Here is a 17,448-nt window from a genome sequence, read left to right on the forward strand (position 1 = left end):
GCACTTCTTCAGGATGTGGGAGACCCAGGTTCAATTCCCCTAGCTGTGGAGAAGTGATGCAAAATTGGGTCTCCTACCTCTCAGGAGAGTTCTTTAACCACTGGGCTATGGGGTATTCTGGTGCTGGTGTCTCTCAATCTTGCCTATTAAAGCTGTTCAGCTGTGTAGAAATAATTAAATATGGACTGGGACAGACACAAAGTGAAAATAATTCTCTAGGGCCAATGGTTGGGCATTCCCTTCAGGAACGGGAGATCCAACTTCAAATGCATACTCCCCATCAGTCAGGAGGGAGAACAGAACTTCAGGTCTTCCACGGCCTGGCTAAGTGCCCTACCACCTGGCTAAAGGTTCCGAGAAGGCCATGCTATTCTCTGTGGTCATTGTTATTTTGTGTGGATTTAAATATGCTCAGTGCATGCCAACTGTATTGGCCCCCATAGGTGAAACAGAGGGGGGCCCACTGAGTTTGAGGAGCCTACTGGGGCTTAGGTGAGAGAGAGGTTTAAGGCTGGTGGCATCTAAATGTTGGATATAGAAACCTAAGTCCTTTTGTAGGAGCTACATAGACTTAAATTACTTGGTGGTTCCAGTAATGATCAAGGAATACCTCTGGGTGACATTCTTCTTGCCACTACACTGGTGTTTTCAACTGAAATGCTACAAATTTACCCCAGTGTAACAGAACAGGAGCTGGCCTATTTACTGCATGCAGTGGCTGTATTAGCTTTTAGAGGCAGGCTCCTGGTGAGCTGACAAATCACCACATACCTGCTAAACGAGTGACTCTGTAAAATCAAGTAACATCAAAAGCGAGCACCTCAGTTTAACCTGTATTTTAACAAAAAGTCTCTTTATTTTTTTACTTAGTGATGAGCTTGAGCTACAAAATTTGGATATCTGAATTTTGAATCCCTCAAAAATTTGGGGTCATTCAGATTCAGTGTTCTAGCTTATGATGGTCTCTGTGTAGTTAACCCTATTCCTGAGGCAGGATATCAAAGTGTACTTTCTACATTAATTCTGATTAATTCTGCACAGGCTTGCCTCTCCTGAATCCCTGTAAAGTTCTCCGAACTAAAGAATTCAGTGTAAAAGAGCCTTAATCACCATTTGGTTTTGTCCTATTATTGTTTATAAAAACCCTGCAGCATATTCATGGGCAGAGGTAAGACAATGGTGGAATTCTTCTCAGTAGCTAGCGTGGCCAAGGTCTGCAAGTAGCGCAGCTGGAGGGCTGATGGAGCCTCAACCAGCACCATGGAGGCCTGCTTCAGTGCTTCGGAAGCATTCCTTTCTCCTTCTGCTGCTATGATCTAAAAACGTGATAGAAACGGACATGTTGGTGGTGATACACCACATTATACAAATGAGAGAAATATTACTGTGGATCTCACCTGAGCTCTAGCATCTCGTGTTGATTCAGCTTCAGCAGCCATAGCTCTTTGCATCTCCATAGGGATCCTGACGTCTTTGATTTCCACACGTGCTACCTGGATTCCCCATTTACTGGTGGCATTATCGAGGATAGACTTTTTTTTTAAAAAAAAAAGACAATATCAAAACCTATACCATGTGACTTAAATGACAAATCACACTAACCAAAATGTCTCAGATATCGACTACGCTCAGAATTCCAAAACAATTGCAAAAAAATAATTGAAATAAAAGAATAAATGGGAAGAAATTATGATCTACATGGGGATATTTCAGGGATAGGTCAAGTGGCTAAAAAGGGTCAGATCAATTATTAGTTGTGAAATATTCTCTCAGATCTGTGATGTATTGGAGGGGAGATGATGCACTTGGGCAAGTCATGTTATTTTTCTAGCACCAGTTCTGCCCGATGGGAACAGCTTTGAAAGAAGCCATTTACCTTTATTGTGGTCAGAATTAAAGACCTGCAGGCCCAAACCTACAGACACTGCCTTGAGTTAAATTCCTCATGTAAGGAAGGGCTTGCAGAACCAGGTGCAATAGTGGGAGCTGTTAATAAAGGACCAAGAGAATCTGGGAACATAAAAAGGTAAGTACCCCCCATGTGAAAGAATAGCACTCAACCTTTCATTGCAGATAAGTCACTCTGTTATCCACTGGAGCCAGAGACCCTCAGAAGAGTGCGAGTGACATCCTGAAATTGCACTGTACTATTTTCCCTCAATACATAGAATCAGTATGATGCATCACAATGCCTAGTACAATGGGATCCTGGTCTGTGACTAGGGCTCCTGAGCGCTACCACAATCAAGACCTTTGACTCTTCCTCATTACACATTGACACAACATCATGTCATATCACCTCTCTCACGCACACATTTTCTCCTGGCTGTTGGAAGGGGTGTGGAGGTGAGCTGTCTTTTTTTGGTCTCTCTCTCTCCCTGATATCGAAGAGGAAACAAGATCTTTTTTTTCTCCTCTACTCTCTCTTGGCTGCCAGAGTGATGCTCCCTGGATTGCAGGGGAGGGTTGGGGGCAGGATTTAAACAGGGGAACAATTCAATCCAGTTCAGGTCAATTCAATACATTTTATTGACATGACATGAGAGATGGGTGGTGCCAAAGTTTAATTAAGCATCTGCTTAAGGTAATACAAGATGGTTTTACAAAAGGTAGATTGTGCCAGACCAACCTGATCTCCTTCTTTGATAAAGTAACTGTTTTTTTAGACAAAGGAAATGCAGTAGATCTAATCTACCTGGATTTCACTAGGGTATTTGATACGGTTCCAACGGGAAATTATGAGTTAAATTGAAGAAGATAGGGATTAATATGAGAATTGAAAGGTGGACGAGGAACTGGTTAAAAGGGAGACTACAACAGGTCATACTGAAAGGTGAACTCTCAGGCTAGAGGGAGGTTACTAGTGGAGTTCATCAGGGATCAGTCTTGGGACCAACCTTATTTAACATTTTTATTACCGACCTTGGCAAAAAAATAAAGTTTTCAGATGACACAAAGTTGGGAGGTATTGCCAATAAAGAGGACCAGATTATCAAACAATATGATCTGGACAACCTTGTAAACTGGAGTTATAGAAATGGGATTGCATTTAGGGACTAACAACAAGAATTTTTGCTATAAACAGGGAATGTATCAGTTGGAAGTGACAGAGGAGGCAAAAGACCTGGGTGTACTGGTTAATCATAGGATGACTATGAGCCACTAATATGATGTGGCTGTGAAAAAGGCTAATGCAGTCCTAGGATATGTGACAAAGTTCCTCCTCTGCCTTGGTGAGTCCTGCGCTTACTGGCAGATTTGCTTGCCTCCGAGATTCGCAGCAGCTGTTCACTCAGCTAATCTCATCACTAGCCAGCATAGGGAAAGCGAGAACAAACCCCAAAGTCTCTGCTGACCCACCTAGTGGGTCAGGGGATAGGCCATGGACCTTCCCCTCTGGTGGGATGCACAGTCCAGGTCACCTGCTCTTGTCTCAAATGGGGAGTTAAGGGGGATGGGGGGAAACCCAGGCCCACCCTCTACTCTGGGTTCCAGCCCAGAGCCCTGTGGATTGCACCTGTCTACAGTGTCTCTTGTAACAGCTGCATGGCAGCTACAACTCCCTGGCTACTTCCCCAGGGCCTCCTCCTAACACCTTCTTTACCCTCACCACAGGATCTTTCTCCTAAAGCCTTATCATGCTTGTACTCCTCAGTTCTCTAACAGCACACCTTCTCACTCCCTGCTCCTGGTACACGCCCTCCCCTAACTGCTGGGAGGTCCTTTTTAAACCAGGTGTCCTGATTAGTCTGCCTGCCAGAATTGATTCTAGTATGTTCTTAATTGGCTCCAGGTGTCTTAATTCGCTTGCCTGTCTTAATTGGTTCTAGCAGGTTCTTGATTGCTCTAGTACAGCCCCTGCTCTGGTCACTCAAGGAACAGAAAACTGTTCATCCAGGGACCAGTATATTTGCCTTCGACCAGACTCCTGTACCCCACTGGTCAGGGTCTGTCACAGATGCGTCAGGTGAGGTATTTCTAGTAGCAACAGGGAAGTGTTAGTACCATTATACAAGGCACTGGTAAGACCTCATCTGGAATACTACGTGCAATTTTGGACTCCCATGTTTAGAAAAGATGAATTCAAACTGAAACAGGAGCAGAGAAGGGTTACTAGGATGATCCAAGGTATGGAAAACCTACCTTATGAGAGAAAAGGAGTACTAGCGGCACCTTAGAGACTAACCAATTTATTTGAGTATAAACTTTTGTGAGAATGCATCCGATGAAGTGAGCTGTAGCTCACGAAAGCTTATGCTCAAATAAATTGGTTAGTCTCTAAGATGCCACAAGTACTCCTTTTCTTTTTGTGAATACAGACTAACATGGCTGCTACTCTGAAACCTACCTTATGAGAGGAGACTCAAGGAGCTTGGCTTGTTTAGCCTAACCAAAAGAAGGCTGAGGGGAGATATGGTTGCTCTCTATAAATACATCAGAGGGATAACTACCAGGAGGGAGAGGAGTTAGTTGCATTATGTGCCAATGTGGACATGAACAAATGGCTATAAACTGGCCATCAACAAGTTTAGGCTTGAAATTAGACAAAGGTTTCTAACCATCAGAGGAGTAAAAGTTCTGGAACAGTCTTCCAAGGGGAGCAGTGGGGGCAAAAAGCCTAACTGGCTTGAAGACTAAGCTTGATAAGTTTATGGAGGGGGTGGTATGATGAGAATGGTATGTAGCCAATCTGTGACTGCCAGCAGCAAATATCTCCAACGGCTGGTGATGGGATACTTGAGGGGAGGGCTCTCAGTTACTACCGATAATTCATGCTCAGGGTCTACTGATCACCATATTTGGGGTCAGGAAGGAATGTTCCCTTGGGTCAGATTGGCAGAGACCCTGGGGTTTTTTTGTCGTCCTCTTCAGCATTGAGCTGGGTCACTTGCAGGTTTAAACAAGTGTAAATTGTAGATTCTCTGTAACTTTATGTATTTAAATCATGATTTGAGGACTTCAGTAACTCAGCCAGAGGTTAGGGGGTCTATTATAGGAGTGGGTGGGTGAGGGTGAGGTTCTGTGGCATAGGCAACATACGACTCTTGCATTTGGGGAGGCTGGGCGGGAGCGCCGGAAGTTCTCTAGAAATTGGGGGGAGGGCCACCAGTGCCTGGACAGTAGCCCCACCCCCTGCTCCACCACGAGGTCCACACCCACTCAGCCTCTTCTCCCAAGACCCCGCTCCCACTCCGCCTCTTCCTGCCCACACTCCACCGCTTCCTGACCCTGCTCCGCCTCTTCCCTTGAGGCCCCCGCACCCACTCCTCTCTGCCCTCTCCCCCAATAACCCCTCCACCCACCGCTCTGGGGTTTCGGGCTCTGGGGTGTGGCCAGGGATGAGGGTTTTGGAGTGCAGAAGAGGGCTCAGGGCTCAGATAGGGGGTTGGGGTGCAGGAGAGGGTTCGGGGTGTGGGCTCTAGGAGGGAGTTTGGGTGAGGGAGGAGGATCAGGGTTGAGGCAGGGGGTTGGGGTGTAAGATGGGGTGAGGAGTGGGGGCTCCAGCCGGGCGGCGCTTACCTCGGGTGGCTCCCGGAAGCAGCCAGCATGTCCAGCTCCTAGGCTCAGGGATGGACAGATGGCCATGGTTCCTGGCCAATGGGAGCTGCGGAGTCAGTGTTCAGGGCAGGGGCAGCATGTGGAGACCCCATGGGTGCTCCTGCACTTAGGAGCTGGACATGCTGGCCACTTCCAGGAGCCACGCAGACCAGGACAGGTAAGGAGCCTGCCTTAGCCCCACTGTGCTGCCGACCAGACTTTTAGCGGCCTATTAAAATCTCCTGGATTGGTTTCAAATTCACCAGGAGATTGATGCCTATTTCGGAAGAATCCCGGCCAAACTGGAGCCTTCACCCCCTCCCACACTCCAACCCTCTGTCCCAGCCCGTAGCCCTCTCCCACACTCCGAACCCCTTGGCGCCAGCCCAGAGCTCGCATCCCAACCCCCTGTCCCAGCTGTGAGCCCCCTCCCACATCCCAACCCCCTACTCTAGCCCAGAGCCCCCTCCCAACCCTAAACCCCGCATTACTGGCCCCACCCCAGAGCCCGCGCCCCCAGCCAGAGCCCTCACCTTCTCCTGCACCCCAACCCCGTGCCCCATCCCAGTGAAAATGAGTGAGGGTAGGGGAAACCAAGTGACAGAGGGAGGGGATGGTGTGGGGGCGGGGCCTCAGAGAAAGGGCAGGAGTGTGGCCTTGGAAAAGGAGAAGGCGGGGGGGGCAGTCTTGGCTCCCTCCTCTGTGACCCCCCGCTCCTTTCCATCTCCTTCCCTGAGTCTCCCCCCACTTCTCCTCTCCATCCCCTCTTCTGAGGTCCCCACACCTGCCTCTCACTCCTCTCCATCCCCTCCCCGCTCACTTCTTTCTGGCCCTTCCTGCCTTAAGAGCAAGTGATGGGGAGAGAGGGGGCAGACAGGAGCAACTGATGGGCAGGCAAGGGGGGGGGGCCTCAGGGGAAGAAGCAGAGTGGGGGCAAGAAGAGGCGGTACGAGGGCAGGGCCTCAGGGAGAAGAGGCCAAGAGAGGGTGGGGCCTCAGGGCAGAGCACAAACGGGGCTACAGTTTGGGAGCTGGTGGCCCCGCCACTTCTTGGGAGCTTCCAGGAGTGGAGGTGGGCCTCCAAAGAGAGGTGCACCACATCTGGCATTTCTTGACCGGTATGGGGAGGCTTAGTCTCCCCAAGCCTCTTATACCCACGACCCATGTTCTGTGGCCTGCAATGAGCAGGAGGTCAGTTTAGCTGGCCATGATGGTCCCTTCTGACCTTAAAGTCCTGAGTCTAAGATAGAGCATCTTGGTAACTATGGATTTCTTCACCATCGCACATTATTGCACATTTCTAAAGAAGTGTCAGGGAGCCCCATATCAAGACTCTTTACTGTCTCATTCACTTCTCAAAAAGTTAAGTTCCAAGAGCCTTGTTTGCTTTTTAACAAGAGATCACTAGTTTTATCAGATGAGCTGAGGAAGTATCTTTACAATATTTCTTCCATATTTTGCAGTAGGAGGTGTATGAAACTGAAAGGGGATAATGAAAGATTTTACTATTATGGTTTTTTTTTAAAAAAGGCCACTCATTTCTAAGATTATATTCCATAAAACGAGATGCTGTGCCCATCAATAGAACATTAGATGTAGATTTACCTGGATATTGTGGGCAATCTCTTCTCGACCAGACAGGATCTGGGACAAGCTTTGGGTGCCTAGAACATTTCTCAAAGTGGTCTGTGCCAGCAGGTTGGTGGCTAAATGGGCATCCGTGACATTAGCCACTGAACAGACAGCACTGTAGATTTTATAGTAGACCACTCCATCAACTTGGGTAGTTATAGAATCTTTCGTAAGAATCTACGAAAAACAAACATACAGAGATTAGATAATCATCCAGGACACACAAATCCCAGCATTATGGAGATGTTTGTTTCCTGTAGTGAGACAAGAAGCCACTATAATTCAAAGAAGTGTAGGTAAATTGATTTCAGTGATGTCATCCTGGATTTACAACCATTTAAACCAAAGCAATATTTGTGCAAAGTATTTAAATGACTCGCCCAGTAATATGTTAACCAGTTGTGATGATTCTGAGTGCATTTGCCTTGGAATCCTCATAAGCAGGTTCATGGAATTTAAAAATCATAGGCACAAGGACAGGAAAAAATGCAACAACTGGATGACATGTTCTTAAATGGTCTGTGGCGTCCCTTTACGTAGGCATGCCAGGCCACATTCGCCAACGCTGGCGAAGGGAGCTATAAATCCCCTGTGCCCCAGTGAACAATTAATCTTGATGGAGCACAGTTGATGTTTCCACCACTGCCTTACCACCAGGATAGGTGGGAGGCATCTTTAGTTTGCAGCCAAGGGCTCCATAGAAGCCCTGCCAGAAGAGATTGCAGAGAGGATGTACTGAGTAAGTATGTTCCCAGGCTATTATGGCCACCTTCCTTCCTGTACAGACCTACCCATGTTTGGAGTTGGCTCTCTTCATCCCTCCAGCATGTCATCTCCCCTTTTCACTACATCAGCTTCCCCTCCACCCCAGCTGACTTTCCATCTGTGGAGTCTTTCTAACAGGGTGTTATGTTGGGGGTTGGGCAAAACCCTCACTGAAGCTGGTGGACATAACAGTCACTCTTCATAAAGGATAAAAGAAAGAAGCAGTTAAGCTCCTTTATGGAATCCAGAGCTGAAACAATAGGGAACCACCACCCTAAAATATAGGCCACATGCAAAGCTGGAATAGGAGTTGAGCCATGCACTCTGAGGGGTTTTCCTTGGGGTCTGAATGAAATGCAGTTTGTGTATGAGAAAGAGAGGAGGATCAGTACCATAGAAGCACACAAAGAAGGCAGCAAGGAAGCCTCAGATGCAGTGGTGTCCCTAGCTTCTGTTTGCCAGAAGCTGGGAATGGGCGACAGGGGATGGTTCACTTAATGATTACCTGTTCTGTTCATTCCCTCTGGGGCACCTGGCATTGGCCACTGTCGGAAGACTGGACACTGGGCTACATGGACTTTTGATCTGACCCAGTATGACCGTTCTTATGTTCAGTCAGAGGAGCACTTGTAGTATGACCCTGAGAACGGCTAAGAGATGGAGCTTTTGCACAGAGTGCTGCTGGAAACAGGTGGGAAACTGAGCAACGGAACTGTCTCCTGCTGTTTGATTCCTACTGTATTTTGGGAAACAGGACTTTGTACATTTTTTGTAAATAAACAGGATTGCATCAAATAAATACCTGCCTCGATCATCATTTTCTCCTCCTAATGGAAACAACCCACAAGACCATGAATTCTGGCTGACCACTTGGGTCAAAAGGGGTAACAGAGTTTAGACTCAGTGAATCTGACACTACATGAAATAAGACCCCTGAGCTCTTAAAACCGATGAGGTTCCTTAAGCATATTTATTCCAAGCCACAGGCATTTAAATTTTGGATGGAATATTTAGGAACAATCTCTAGCAGCACACTATATCAGAAAGAACCTTTTCTCAGATCTGTAACACGGAAACTTTGTTGGCTCTATCACTACTGATTCTTCTTTCTCCTTTCTTCAGAAAAGCACAATAAAATGGCAACTCTTCAAGCAGAAGCACAGTACTGTAGCTACATGTAAATAAACCTTTTTCTGCGGAGGGGGAGATTTCCCATTGACTTTTTTTAAAAAATGAACTTCTTTGGCCAACATTTTCAACCCTGGGTGCCTAAAGAGAAGGCCGTACATCCCTATTAAGGCCTGATTTTCAGAGATGAGCGCCTGCAGCTTCTTTTGACTTCAAGGTGACTTGTTAAGGTACCTAAGTGAGTATTAAATTACCTATCCATAGGCACCAAATGTGACAAATTTGGTCTTTGCTCATTGTTTTGTCTGGAACAACATTAACTTTCTAAGTTACTTCAGTGAAGGCTTTCATAATGATAAGTTTTGTATCTAATCAGTTATTTATCAGATCTGTTTCTTACTAGGAAAAATAGTTACTGGAGATCCCACTCTAGTTTATTGCTTGATTTCCCTGGATGGTAGAGAGAGGACTAATTCTGAAGGCTTGGTAAATTTCAGCTGTCTTGACTTCCCTCTCTCTCATCCTCGGACCTCCCCACATCTCTAGCTCTAATCTCACTTTCCTCTTTTTCTAACCCAGAATGCTGAAAGTTAGTAAGAAAAGCCTGCTTGACTTGCCAGGAGTGACAAGACTATAACCTGAGCTGGTAGGGTTGTAGGTTTGATTAGGCTCCAGTGTTATTCTGGCACTAGCATTTGGAAGTAAACAAGTACAGCAAATGAAGTTAAGTCTGTACCGCTGCCAAAGACTGAGACAAAAAAACCACTTTCTTAGTTTGACATGTTAAAAACTAAAACTGCTTTAGGTTTGATTTCTAGTTTAAATGGCTATTGTGTAAGTTGTTACCTCTTGTAGGGGAATGTTACTGGTAACAGTTCTAAGATCAACCCTGGTAAAAACATCCGTACATGGAAGGACTATTATCAAACCTGCAGAAAAGAAGAAGAAAAGGCCAAAGCTGAAACACCTTATCTGAAGGCTAAGCTCTGATCGCACATGAAGCAAACCTCTGGAAATAACTATTTCTATTGTGTAATGACAATGGCCCTCAGAGCTATACTGATATTTCATTACCACAGCATTTCTTTTTCTGTATGAGGAGAAAGGAATGGGGTTTCATATTTTTATATATATAATGGAAGGAAATGCGGATGTCGGAGTTCCAATACCAATGTGAATTCAGTAGGGTTAAGTAGATAGTGTACTAGACTGGGAGTCAGAAGAATTCCATTCTGTTCTCAGCTCTGTCATGTGACCTTGAGCAAGTTACTTCCTTCTCTATGCCTCTGTTTCCCCTCTCAAATTTTTATCTATTTAGATTGTTAGCTCTTCAGGATGGTGGGTCAGGGGGAACTAGCCACTTAGTGTGGCTCCTCCTTCAACCCCTGGCCCTGCCCACTTTTTGGGCCACATGGTTGTTTTGCAGAGGAATAGAGATGGTTATGTGATAAGGGGGTTCTTCCTCCATTCCTACTCCATGTTTGCACCGTCTCACTGTACCTTTTCCAATGGATTGTTTGTTTTTCATCCGCATGGTGCAAAGGTACTTGTTATAATAATGCAGAGAGCATTCTTCTTATTAGTGATTGTTTCCTATGACAATAGCACCTGAAGGCCCCAACTATGATACCAAGTGTTGCGCTAGGCGCTGTACACACACACTTAGTAAGAGACTGTCCCCGCCCCAAAGACCTTACAACTTTAAATAGACAAGACTGATAAAGGGTGAGAGAAAGGAAGTATTATTATCCCCCCATTTTACAGATGGCAAACTGAAGTCTAGGGAGATTGAGTGACTTGCCAAAGGTCACACAGGAAGTCTGTGGCAGAATGGGGAATGGACTCCTAAGTCTCTGTCCAGTGTGTTAAGCACAAGATCATCCTTCCCCTGCATGTGATCTTTACACTATTATAAAGCCAGGTTTAGATCTCAGGATCTGCTGGCTTCCTCTCTAAACAGCAATATAGAGAAAACAAGCAGCAGATGCACGGGCTCAAGGACAAAGAATTACTTTGTCCTTTTTACTGTGCCCTGGACAGATTCCTTGCATCACCCATTCTCTGCACAAGGACTTGAAAGAACCTCAGATGCAGAACATCTGGTTACAGTGAAAATAGATAAAACCTCATTTACTCACCTGGGCCCTTTGCTCTTTTAGACACTATACGTCCCAGCCGAAATACAACAGCACGCTCATATTCCTTGACAATCTAGGACAATATTTTTAAAATAGAGTTTAACACTAACACCACCCTTCCCTCTTGCCTGACCGTCTATCCTTCAAACCACACAGAAATGACAAAATAATGATAGCAAAAGATATGTAGGTAATTACACATTTTTGATCTTGTTCTCCCTCTAGCCCCTCACCCTGTCCCTTGCTGTGGAATATCAGGCCCCGATCCTGCAAATACTTATGCATGTGATCACAGGTGCCGGCTTCTTCCTTTCCCCGGGAGTGCTCAACCCCTGCTCAGCCCGAGGCCCCACCCCCACTCCACACCTTCCTGCCCCCACCCTACCCCACTCCACACTTTCCCTGCCCCACCTCTTCCTGCCCCCTCTCTGCCCTGCCCCCCCTGCTCCCACCCTGCCTCTTTCCACCCAGTTCCACCCCTCCCCCAAGCGTGCCCCGTCCCTGCTCCTCCTCCTCCCCTCCCCCCCCCCCCAGCGCCTCCTGCACACTGCGGAACAGCTGGTCGTGGTGGGCGGGAGGCACTGGGAGAGAAGGGGAGGAGCCGACTGGTGGGGCTGGTGGTGGGCAGGAGGTGCTGGAGGGGTGTGGGAGGGAGCTTGGCTGCCTGTGGGTGATAAGCACCCACTATTTTTTCCCATGGGTGGTCCAGGATGTGGACCTGCATTTGTATTTGTACAAATACTGATCAGTTTTTCTAAGTCTCTCATCCCCAGCACCTCAGAAACATTCATTACTGTATTCTCACACTATCCCTGTGAAGTAGAGCAGTAGTATCCCTGTGGAAGAGCTGAAGGCACAGAGAATTTAAATGACCTATCTGAGGTTATACAGGGAGCCTGAGGATGAACATGGACCAGAACACAGACCTCTTGCATCCCAATCTTGAACCTTAACTACAAAAACTATCCTTTGTCCCATAACATGGGGTACAAATGGCTTTTGTCCTGGTGAAATACATAGTAGTAATAGACCGTTCTCTCAGTGCTCCAATTCCCATCAGCTTACCTTCAGGCACATCCAGATGGAGAAAGGAAAGGTAATAAGCACGAACAGGACTGAAAGAGAAACCAGGATCCAGCCACAGGCCCCAATTCCTTCCTTCTTATCTGCTACAGAATAAAAAGACGGGAACCGTTGGCAGTTGCCTGGTCAATCTGCTGAGTTTATAGTAAAACATCTGGCACAACAAAGAAGTTCTACATGAGGAAAAATGACAGGAACTCCCAGGACAGTTTAGGTTTGAAACTTCTGGTGTAGAGAGCTGGCCCGTTCACCTAATGCCAGAAACCAGTGATTGTCAAAACACGCAGATATGTGACTAGCCCTCTGGGCAGTTCTTTTCACTCTACGGTCCTGCTGCCTTTCCTCAGCACTGTATTATCATTAATTAATTGTGTTGGGATAGAGCCTGGAGACCCCAATTGCCAGATGCCAGGGTTTTTTTTAGCCAGGGAGGGGGTACTTAGGAGCAGAGCTGCAACGAGGCAAGGAAAAGCCAGAGATTTTTTCACAGGAAGGGTGTGACAAATCCAGCCCAGCCAAGCCCTATACAAGAGGAGCAGCTGGGGCATAAGCAACGGGAATCAGGACCGGAGACGTGGAGGGAGCCATGCTGGGGGAAGACCAGCTGCAGGAATCCATTTTTCAATGGAGAGTGTGGCCGTAATTGATTTTTGTGGGCATGCCACCAAGAAGCTGAATGTTGCAGCCTCCTCACTCCATGCCTCTCCACTGCTTGGAGAGGAAGAGAGCTAGGGGCTCAGCACCCCAGGGCAGGGTACAAGGAAGGCATGCTCACAGGATCTGTGTGTAGAGGCTGTTCCCGACAACCTGCTCCCGCACTGGGCTGAACACAACCTGTGGTGGGGGCCTGCTCTTCCCTGTATGAGGACTCCTATACCAGAACTAAGGTCTTTTCCCCGCTCACTTGCTCTGCTTGGGATTCAAACTTCACCCTGTGTAAAAAAACCTTCTCCTTATATAACATCTAAAATCTTTTCTTCCCCCACCACAGTCACTGAGGAGAGAATGCTGTGCTCTGCAGTCCTCTGCTCCACATTTCTGAGGTCCTTGCTACAGATTTAATCATGCCCAGGTTGAGAGGTTTGGGCCCAAGAGGACGGAGTTTCAGGCCTTGTTTGGAACGTCCTGCCTTTTCTGTTCAAGCTTTTTGCATGGGAACTGTGTGTACATCTTACACTAACACTCTATATTTGGGAGAGTTTGAATCCAGGCTTTTGTTCTGACCCACTGAAACAGAAAAGACACAAATCTAGGGGTTAGGATCAGGCTGGTTGCCAGAAAAATGTCATTTGGTCTTGCCACTGCTGGAACCGATGATTTGAGCAGTTCTCTTGAGTAAATTACCATGAAAACTTCAGGTACATATGGCTGAGGCCAGCCTAGAATCCTCATGGTTAATGTTAAAAACTTAAAACCACTGTTTATGCTGCTTCTCCACCATATGTCCTGCCCTGTTATTGTTCTATTCAGCTTCATTTGCCATCACTGGAGTGTCAGGCTACTGCTGGTACATTAAGTAATAGGCAAGAGGATAAATGTTTCTTCCATCAGTTGACTGTCCTACTCGCTCTTATGATCAAATGCAATGTGAACAAATAATGAGAGTTGTTTGTATCAACATTGGTTCACTGTCAGCTCCAAGTGCGAAAGATTGCTCAAGAAGCAGGGCCATGTTTTAATCACAGAATTTTACAGATGCTGAAAAAAGGCATATTGTACCTCTTGGCCTTCATCTTCCTCCCCACCTCCACCCATGCTATCATCCCCTCTCCCCCTTCCCCTTTTACACCCATCTAGGCTACATGTTTCAACAGAGCTTTTCTCTGCAGCTCAAAAGTTACTCTGATTGAAAATATCATACTTGTATCCCAGTCTAAAGACTCTGGGCTAGATCTTCAAAGGGACTTACTTAGGTGCCTATGGCCAACATTTACATGTCACCGAGATCCTCAAAGCCTTCACTCAGCTGGGCCCTAAATTCCCAAATGCCCACTGGTAACGTCTCCAAGGTGGTTAAGTTTCTGCTGATGGGAGCATGCAAAGCCCACTCTGTCCTGACACCCCCTAAGTTGCTCAATGCCCTAGTAAGATTCATAAACTAGACGTTCCCTCTCCCTATCTTGCTGGGGCCTGATCTGGTAGGCATTCTTGGAGCACGCCTAACTCGCACAAAAGTCAGGTGTGGTGATGGCTGTTAGACCGCTCATCTGGGCCAATTACTGCAGAGGCAGGATTTGAATACAGCGCTCCCACCTCTCACGTGGGTGCCCTAACCACTGGGGTATTAGCTACTCTGATGTGGGTTTCCCTCAGTCTCTCCTGTTGAAGCTTTTTCACTTTGGGTAAATAGCTAAATATTCATTAGGCTAGAAAGAGAATCACTCTACAGCCCAGTGGTTAGGGTAATCACCTGGGACATGGGAGACCTAGGTTCCACTCCCTGCAGCTGAGCAGGGATCTGAAAGCAAATCTCCCACACCCCAGGAGACAGTCCTAACCACGGAGCTACTTGCTATCATGGGAGATGGATAGACGGCGCTCTTGTTGTGTGTTTTTCTTGCTACAAAGGATTGACCAAAGCTGATGTAGGTGCTTAACTCCAGGACTGTCCCTTTGAGGCCCAGGACTTAGACCACACCCCTCTCCTGAACATTTCCTACTGGCTAGCTTAGGGCGCTTCCCATTCAGCTTGTACAAATTCCATTCTTAGGTGTCAGGCTCCCTATTCAAATCATGGGAAGCGTCTAACTCGGGGCTGAGGATTCCACTGGATGGCAGAATGCCTAAAAGTTAGGCATTGCATGTCAGTGTGGCCATGTGCATGTCCTTTTGTGGATCTAGCTTTCCCTACCCAATGCCCTCCCAAAGTGAGTTAATAGTAACAAATAAAATAATAAATCTTCCAAGTTATTTCCTCCTCTGAGTTTCCCAGTGCATCAAGTCTCTTCTGTGTCTGTCTTTTGAAGGGCCAGGCCTCTGGCACCAGGACTGTTTTTATTTTGGTATCTTGTACAGAGCTGAGCATTATTGGTGCTTTGACCATCACTTTGTGAGAGACAGAACTAAATGAATATAAGGCCACATGTTTTGGAGAGGAAGAAAGATGTGCCTTTATGGAAAAATCCTATAGGATTTAGTAGAAAATACTACTCTTTATATAGGTTTAAGGAACCATCCTTTAGACTATAATAGAGAATTATATCCCTATCCTAGAATTCAATAAGATGGTCTAAAATCCTATAGAATGTTCATAATTCTTTATTAAAATCTATAGGACTTTTTCATAAGGATTACATTGCTCTTGATTGCTAAAACCAAAATGCTAGCAGCATAGATTGTCTGTCTAATCTATAATCACACACAAAATTAGTAGCCATTTAAAAAAAAAACAGGAGGATGTTGGATGGCTCCAGGGAGACGTAATGGAATATGGAGTCTTTTACCTGTAGGAGCTCAGACACCATGGCAATGGGTGCAGTGAAAAACCTAGAAAGAATGGAACTGGTAAATAGTTCCAGTCCATATTGGACCACTGACTGAAAGCTGTTACATTTCAATTGCTTGGTGGCTTAGGTGAAATGAGTTGGTGGGCTCAGTCCAATTCTCAGGAGCCTTCATTACAAAACCACCTGCGTAATTGGCACCATATGGTACCCTCACAGCTAGTCTTAGCAGAGAGAGGCTAAGGATTGTATCGGTATGGACTCTGAATTAGCCTATCCGCTATAGGTGTCAGTCCCCAGATAAGGGTTGAGGCATACTGGCAGGACAGTGGGGAAGCTGGCACAAATGCTGCCAAGGAGATGGAGGAATCCAGGGGTAGCAATCTGATGCCTTTGACCCACGCTTAACTTTTCTCTCTCTCTCACACACACACACACGTTTGTTGGGGTTATTTTGCAGTAAGAATGGAAGGAACACTTACCAACTAGCATCTCCTTACTCTCTTTCCCAAGGTAGCCTCTCCCAGAATCCATCTCATTATAGAGAAATCCTTGTCACCTCACAAGCCGTAATGAAGACACCCCCTCAAATGGTGCACAGCTCGTTAAAGTGTCTGAGAAGAAAAGCAGAGCCGCAGAAGATCAAGCTCTCACCTGCGAGCGAGTCCACAAGGGATTAGTTACCCAGGTGAGAGAAGAATGTTTACAGAAACAAAGTCTGATGGGTCATGTTCCTCTCTGGAGTAACTCCACTGGTTTCAATTACTTTACTCCAGGGCTGAATTTGGCCCAGCACTTCTAGTTCCTGCAGAATCGTCTCTGGGCGTGATTTCTACATGCAACAGCAATAAATGGCACAATTTTCATAGATTCATAGATATTTAGGTCAGAAGGGACCATTATGATCATCTAGTCTGACCTCCCGCACAATGCAGGCCACAGAATTTCACCCACCACTCCTGCGAAAAACCTCTCACCTATGTCTGAGCTATTGAAGTCCTCAAATCGTGGTTTAAAGACTTCAAGGAGCAGAGAATCCTCCAGCAAGTGACTCGTACCCCATGCTACAGAGGAAAGCGAAAAACCTCCAGGGCCTCTTCCAATCTGCCCTGGAGGAAAATTCCTTCCCAACCCCAAATATGGCGATCAGCTAAACCCTGAGCATATGGGCAAGATTCACCAGCCAGATACTACAGAAAATTCTTTCCTGGGTAACTCAGATCCCACCCCATCTAATATCCCATCACAGGCCATTGGGCCTATTTACCATGAATATTTAATTACCAAAACCATGTTATCCCATCATACCATCTCCTCCATAAACTTATTGAGTTTAATCTTAAAGCCAGATAGATCTTTTGCCCCCACTGCTTCCCTTGGAAGGCTATTCCAAAACTTCACTCCTCTGATGGCTAGAAACCTTTGTCTAATTTTCAAAGCCATGTTAAAAAAGAAAAAGAAGTCAAAGCTGGATTGTGAACTCTCCAGGGCAGGGATTGTTTCTTGAGCTGCACCTTTACTGTATCCAGTGTAATGGGGCCCCAATTTTGTTTAGGGTCCCTAGGTACTATGCAATCCATATGTAGCACCCCCTCTATACCCGGTTACTTTCTTTAATGCCAATCTACTTATAGGTTTTGATGGACGGGTCTGGGTTCTTCTGGATCCCACCACCCACTCAGCAGGGTGTCTCTTCTTTATTTTTTCCTATGAATTTATTTG

General features: G+C 46.2%; 1 protein-coding gene across 1 annotated transcript; it reads right to left on the reverse strand.

Moving 5' to 3' along the window:
* Positions 1 to 858: 858 nt before the first annotated feature.
* On the reverse strand, positions 859 to 16,312 carry STOML3 (stomatin like 3). Its single transcript, XM_048828264.2, has 7 exons — positions 16,209 to 16,312; positions 12,266 to 12,369; positions 11,201 to 11,273; positions 9,909 to 9,991; positions 7,143 to 7,346; positions 1,398 to 1,532; positions 859 to 1,316 (listed from the first exon to the last, which is right to left on the reverse strand). Exons 1-7 carry the CDS (start codon positions 16,258 to 16,260, stop codon positions 1,128 to 1,130), a joined length of 840 nt encoding a protein of 279 aa, XP_048684221.1. The 5' UTR covers positions 16,261 to 16,312; the 3' UTR covers positions 859 to 1,127.
* Between the last annotated feature and the right edge of the window lie 1,136 nt (positions 16,313 to 17,448).

Source organism: Caretta caretta, chromosome 1 (genome assembly GCF_965140235.1).
Source record: "Caretta caretta isolate rCarCar2 chromosome 1, rCarCar1.hap1, whole genome shotgun sequence".
Lineage (NCBI taxonomy): Eukaryota > Metazoa > Chordata > Testudines > Cheloniidae > Caretta > Caretta caretta.